Genomic DNA, 7,500 nt, shown 5'->3' on the forward strand with positions numbered 1-7,500 from the left:
AGAGAGACGAACTACAGGCAATAAACAACAACCTGACCACTGAGAGAGACGAACTACAAAATCAGCTCGGTGAGTGAAGATATGTAAAATGATTTTAATTAGAGAAATAGTTTGATATTTTGGAAATTACATTTAAATTGCACAAGAAAATAAGTGTTACAGTTTTTCTCAGTCATTTGGCTCATTATTCAAATCAGTCTCTCAAGTGTCACTTGCAGGTTTAATTTTTTTAACAAAAAAAAATCTGACAGACAGGTAGTGTGTTTGAACAGGGCTCTTAAAAACACTGTTTTTCAAATGTTGGGTCATATTTAGGCCTGTCAAAGTCAACGCGTTAATGCATGAGATTAATCTGGAAACAATAACGCACTAAAAAAAATTAACGCACGATCAATCGCGTCACGTGACTTAGGTAAAGTCTGTCTGTGCATACAGTCTGTGGTCTGTGTCGCCACTGGTGTTGTCACCTGACCGCTGAAATACGGAATCGTCTCCTATTTGAGGATTAAATGCGTCCCGTTTTGAATCAGTGCCGGACGGGGTTTGTCTCGTATTTCTGTTTCTGCCCGTGATCGGTTAAAACTCACTGCGATCGGTGATTTGATCACACACGAGAGTTGAAAACACTGTTAATCTCTTGGTTTGTCAGTGACAGTGACAATCAGACTAGTTGTAACTCCACGAGTGTTTCCTATGACAGACGGTGGCCTGTCAGATGTACGGCGGCTTCAGGGGGACAAAATTCTCCATTCACAACTAAGTGAACATAGACTGTATGGACGTGACTTGTTTATGAAAGTTGAGGTGTGCAGACGGATACATAGGCATTTATTTAATACACTAATCAAAATGTAGTGCTGATGTGACAAAATAAACTGATGTGTTATTATTTTTCACCAATCTGTAAAATAGCATCCTTAAATTGTAATGGATTAACTGTATTGCATCCTTCAGTACTATATAAGAAAGAATAGAAGAAAATACAAGTAATATTAGTAATATGTAGTATTTCAACTGCAATTAATCGCGATTAATCATACAGTAATGTTGCTATTAATCAAGTTAATTTTTTTAAGCGTTTCACAGCCCTAGTCATATTACATACAAAGAGGAAGTGGCTGTGTCTGAGTCTGCCTCAGACCAACATGAAGAAGTACGTGGTATTAACTCTGAGAGCTCGTCTGTCACTGAGTATGTTACAGGTGCACAAACTCCTGCCTGTCAGGAGTCCACTGTTTTCTTGAGGCTGGCTCTCTCTCCTGGGTGTGTTTCATGCAGGTGAAGAGGCAGGACTTCACTGCTGCCTCCACAACTATGACTGTTGGCTGACTCTGACCACACAACCACCTAACAAACCCCCCCCCTCTCTCTTCCTCTCTCTCCCTCTTTCAGTCTGAATGAATAGACTCTCAGCCTCATTTCAAAGAGGTGATGAACTGAGTTCTCTTGGGTTCACCTCCTGCTACACCCCTGATTACATTTACTGTGAAGAGAAATTTCACCTTTGATCTTCCATGTAAAATTATATATCGACAAATTAGCCACAAAATGACGTCCATGTGATTCTTTGTTCGTTACTGTCAGCTAGGAGGTCATTTCCTGATTCAGCAGACATCATTAACATCTAATGTCACATTGTGGAATACAGATGTATGTCTGACAGATGTTGATAAAGAGAACGATTTCAGAGAATTAACTCATAAGTATTGATCAGTGAACCATGTGAAAGTGCTTATTGTGCAAATTGAAGACAATTATACCTGTGCAACGACATGTGCAATTAACTTAAATGAATGAGAAATTCAAATCTGTTGTGAAAAAACACACCAGCTGTTCAAAGATTTGGACTTAATATTTTGAAAAAAGTCATTCTAATTCAAGAATTGAGCCAAAGCAAATAAGAAAAAGTGTAAACCAGGCCGTTATGTAATGGTCGATGTTTTGACTGGACACAGTTGCCAGGCAACAGGTAGACTTTGGGCAGGGCCAAGCTAGCTGATTCTTGGTCCTCTTTAGAAGGGAACCCTGGATTTGCAAGAGTTGAGAAACTCTCTCAAGATTTGTACATGTTGTTTCATCATTGTGTGTGCCTTTCCTCAGGCTGTAGGTACATCCAAGTCCGTTGATGCACTACACTGTAAAAAAGTTCAATTTTTTATTATTTATTAATTTACTTATATAATTTGTCTTTTGTGAGTAGCATAAAGGGACTACAACTAGCCTTTCACCATACAGCTTTGTGTATGTTATGTACAGACAGAGAGGACATTAAATGTTTAGAGTACATATGTAACGTCCTTTAAAGTGATTTAGACACAGACAATAAAAATTAGTCTTGGTGTTATCTTTATACAACTGCCAATACGCCTCAAACTCGACGAGACGTGTTCAAGTGCAACAGTTTGGAAAATCTAAGGTTCTCTTATAGACATGATCCTGTTTCTCCTTGTGCACCATCACATGACCAGTAGTGGGTTAGATTTCCAGCTGTTATAAACCACTGGAAAGGATGCACAGCACAGAGAGAGAGCACAAGCAGCATGTGAATATGAACAGAAGTGTTGATGTGTCTCTTGTTATTCTACAATTCTGAGCTTTACCCTGCAGACTGGAGTCTCTGTTAACAGTGACAAACAGCTGGATTTGTGTTATATACGCCGTCTACGTCCTCTATGAAATATCTGTGTGCTCTCTTTCTCTATGGAAGCCCATCACTGACACTGTGATTTAAAAAAAATCCTGTTAGTCATTAAAATATGAATCTTTATCAAAATACTGACTTATTATCTCAAAAAAATGAATTAGTATCTAAAAAAAATCTTTAAAAAACAAGTTAGTATTTCAAAATAATGAATGACTATCACAAATTTTACTGAGTTAGTATCTCAAAACAATAATGATGTCTTATTATCTCAAAATAATAAGTTAATATCTCAAAATAATGAATTAGTATCTCACAAGAATGAGTTAAATCTGAAAAAAAAAACTCAACTCAAACTTATTACTAATTATTTTGAGATAAGTCATTATCTTGATATGTGATGTCATTATTTAGACTGACCTCTGACTGACTTCCAGTGTCCCTTTACCCCTGTGTTAACAAATGAAGGGAAAAAAAAGACTCAAATAAAACCACCTGTAACCTTTAAGTTGAAGTCATTATTTCCTTGGACTTCAGATCATTGTTTTTATTTGATGGTCTTGCTGCCCTAAAATTTGGCTTTTCTGACTTCAAAAAACTTGACAACATGAAGATCCAGGTGTCTTTGCTCCATAACATATGCTGTTCAAGAGTCCACTGGACTTCAACAGCAGGGCTTCTACTATTAATACAACACACAGCAGAGCTCCAGCAGCCTCTCTGAGTCACTAGTGTTAGCTCGAGATAAAACACAGAAAAAAAGGTCACAAATGTGCTTCTAGAGACTGTCAAAGCTCCAGCAGACTCTCTGTGTTTCCAGTGTTTCTTCACAGACACAGAGAGTCTGACAGCAGTCAACCATGATAGGTTAGCTCTGATTACTAGCAGAGCAGTGATCGCTCTCTCAGGCAGCTGTTGTAGCCACGCCCCCTACTGTCCTTGTCCTGTGTCGCCCCTGCACACACCCCTCCTCAACATTTTTCCCTCTTTTTAGCATTTCTCAAAATGGTGCAGTGAGGCTCAGACGTGGGGATGCAGTTCCACTTCACTGTTTAGACATGGAGAGCTTTTTAACTGATTGATAGAACAGATGGGTAACATACAGCACAGCATATAAAAACTGAGAGTGCTGTTTCTGCTTGATGCTCTGAATTGTGTTTGTCTTTAATCGTGTCATAAAGTTTTGTTACTGAAGACATGTCATTTATTTTATCATTTTGTATATAGAGGCGCATTACTGTCCGGACTATTGGATACCATTTAACAAGAGCTGTTATTTAATTTCTAACAAGAAACAACCAACAATACAATCAAAGAAAAACTGGAATGACAGCAAAAAGTTCTGTGAGGATCAGGATGCACACCTGGTGATCATATCTAATGAGAAGGAACAGGTGAGTGACTTTGTTTTTATTTTATTCTCTGTAAACTTTTCTAAGTTATAAATGCCACCAAAGTACAAAACATGCTTCCCTTCCCAAACTCATCATTTGAATATTAGGACTTCCTGTTATCTGTGTTTAATGATGCAGTTAAAGGACCAGTGTGTAGGATTTAGTGGCATCTACACCTCATCTCACCCTCCTACTCATACGGCAGCCACAAAACTAATGCAAATGCTAGAGCCAGTGAATATTATATTCCACATTTCAAAATTCTGTTTATAAATCCCTGTAAATTTTACACACTGGATCTTTAAAGGATTTCATCTAAAATATAGACAACAACTAAACAAACCTGTTTGATAGTGTGTTTAGTATGAGGTAGAAGAAAAATTTAAAAAGATGAAGAAATAAAGGTCAGTGTGTCAAAACAGGTTACAGAAATGTATTTTAAAAAGGAGGAAGATGAATCCACAATGACTTGTACAAAGCTGCAGAAATAATAACCTTGTTCAGACCCAGTATTAACATGTGTCCTAGCTGATCTGATCACAAGTGGACTCCTTTCTGTTTGGTCATTTATTCATTCCTTTATTTTCAGTTCAGCACCACACTAAACTCCTCTATCAGCCAACACAAGCCTCATATTTTACCTGCGCTGTCAGCAGCACAGCACAACAGCTTCATGCTGTGAGGACACACACTTTGACTTGTTTTAGCTGTGTGGAAATCTGATGTTTTCACATCACACATGACAAAGACACACATTAATGACAGAGTCAGACCCCACAGAGCGACCCTCCTGTCTGTTCCTCTCAAAAACACATTGGGTCTCACGCAAGAACATTTTCATATTCTTATCTTAAATTTCTCTGACTTTTTTGGGACAAAAGGCTCGTATGAACATGCCACATCAGATTCAACAAACACTCATAAGTTCAGAAAACCATGAAAATGATCCACCTGTGAGTATTTGACTGCATGTGCATGAGACTTGTAAATGAGCATAATTAACACCCCAATAATCAGCATCAGCAGTGAAATTAAAAGACCTGCTAAAGCAAAGAAACAGGAAAAGTGAGTGCTGTTAATGCTGGAGGGTCGGACTTTCATTGAAATGAAGAAGAAACATCTCAATATGAAATTGACTTAAGAGGGGGAAAACAAAATAACTCATCACAGCCACAGTAAGGGGCGATCAATGACCACAGTGAGAGAAAAGAGTTAAGGAGAAGTATTCATGAAAGAGACAGAGGACAGAATAAGTGAGAATGTTCACCTGGACAGAGACTTCATAAACCTGCACAAGGTAATAATAGATCATTAAATGAATGACGAGAGGCTTTATATGTAATTTATCATTTGAAATATAGTCAAACAGGATAATGTCAACATAATACAAAATAATGACAGTTTGGCTAACAGCAGACTGACTGCACAACATGACTCTACAACACGTCTGGACCTCGTAAACTGTCTTCATATCTGAAAGAAAATTCAAAATACGAGAAAATTGGTGCCACAAGTTCTCTTCAATCACTCGTACACACACAAGTTAATATCAGGTCTGAAAGGAGTCCATGTGAACAGGTAACATGGAAATGAATCATTCAAACCTGAGAACACAGACCTTCTTCATGGCAGCCATTTAGACATGAAATCACAGCGTAAACACAGGTGTTACCAGTGATACTAATGAAGGTTCCATCCATTCAGCTCAAACAGAGGCAGAGTGCTGCTAATGTGCATGTTGACTCACTGGAGAGACTCTGCTACACTAAATGGAACAGAGCCTTAAAAATTATCATTGGTATCACCTGTGTTTGCTATTTCATGACAATATTGCAGCCATCAGTAATTTCATCAAAAGGTGAATCTTTAAGTGATCTCTTTGGAAAGACAGTGAATAAAAAAATGAGAAATAACTATAATAACTGTAACTGTGATCCATCTGATTGTCTCTTTGAAATCCAGAAGTTTATCAGCTCATTTGATCTGCGTGTCTGGATTGGTCTGACTGATGAAGAGACAGAGGGAGTCTGGAAATGGGTAGATGGGACAAACGCTACTGAAACGTAAGACATTCTCCATTTTCTCATCTATTGACTGTCTACACTCTAAATGTGTGTCAGAACAGGGAGACATTGATGAAGTAACAATAAAGTCCAGGGTGGTCTTAATGTGTCTCTGGAGACAAAGTCTGCACAGACTTGAATTCAAAGATTAAAGAAGACAGATGATACAGAGATGAGCTCTGCTCAGCTTTATATAATGACAATAAAGAACTGTGTTTGTGTGAGTTCTGTCTACAGATTGTGTGATTGTGAACATCCATGATGTGACTCCCAAATCAAACACCTGACATTTCTCTTTCTTTATATTCACTTTTATTTATGTGGGACCTCATAATATCATGCACTGAAAGTACAATTCACAGATGTCAACTGTATTGATTTATAATATTTTTTGTCTAATCAGTTTTTGTTCATCTCTAGGTACTGGAGAGTCAATCAGCCGGATAATCATAAACCAGCTGAAAACTGTGTTGTGATTGGAACACACTCTACTTATTTAAAAAAGTGGAATGATTTCTACTGCAGTGAATCATCAGACTTTATCTGTGAGATTAATTTATGAACAGTCAGATGAAAGAAATGATTATGATATGCTCTTGGACTGATTCTACATCTGTTTTGCGCTCGCATATGAAATATCCACAGGTGTGGACTCAAGACTTGGACTTAAAGCTGTGGTAGAAGACGTTTTGTTAGCATCAATGAGCAATACTTCCATAATAACCTTTCAGCATGTTATGAATCAAGTAGCCTGAGACAGAACTAGACTTCTGCACCTCCTCTTGGCTCTGCTTTCAGTCTTTACATTTAACATTTCCAGTGAAATCAATGGCAGAAACTCCTGCAGGAAAAGTCACTTTAAAACAGAATTATCAGTAGCAGAATCTTTAAAAAGTTCATGTCCAGCTAATGAGCAACACTCAGCCCAGGAGTTTGTCAGCTCACCTGGTTACTTTTGAATTTATCTTCCTTGAGTTCATTCACGTCTGTCGGGGGGCTTTTGCTGAGGACGGAGAGGACAGAGAGGACAGAGAGGATAGAGAGGACAGAGAGGACAGAGAGGACCAGGCAGAGCTGAGACACAGATGGACAGTTTTTCCCAGATGTCAAACTTTTTATGTGAAGTGTTGACCATGTTATCTACATGACTTAATATATTAACTATGTTCAGTGACACAAATTCAAATATTGCATGACTAAATTATTTCCTGTATATGTATATTTATAAATAAGTGCACATATTGTTTTTGATTCATATTTTATCTTATTCTACTCTGAATTTAATTATCTCTACTGTTATATTGTGTGTGTAGCATTATGGAGCTACTCTGCATGTTTTTGTATACCTTTGTATTATGCAATGTAATAAATGACCTTGATTGGTAATTATTAGTGCTGTGCA

The 7,500-nt window shown here is 37.7% G+C and overlaps 1 protein-coding gene across 1 annotated transcript in view; it reads left to right on the forward strand.

Annotated features, from left to right (window-relative positions):
* LOC146330696 (uncharacterized) overlaps positions 1–77 on the forward strand; it is a 2,739-nt gene extending 2,662 nt beyond the window's left edge. The window contains exon 3 of the mRNA XM_084711591.1: positions 1–77. This exon is cut by the window's left edge and continues 219 nt beyond it. Coding sequence (XP_084567717.1) covers positions 1–77 — 77 coding nt within the window.
* Positions 78–7,500: the final 7,423 nt, after the last annotated feature.

This window comes from Lutjanus erythropterus, chromosome 3 (assembly GCF_056507025.1).
Source record: "Lutjanus erythropterus isolate fLutEry1 chromosome 3, fLutEry1.hap2, whole genome shotgun sequence".
NCBI lineage: Eukaryota > Metazoa > Chordata > Actinopteri > Lutjaniformes > Lutjanidae > Lutjanus > Lutjanus erythropterus.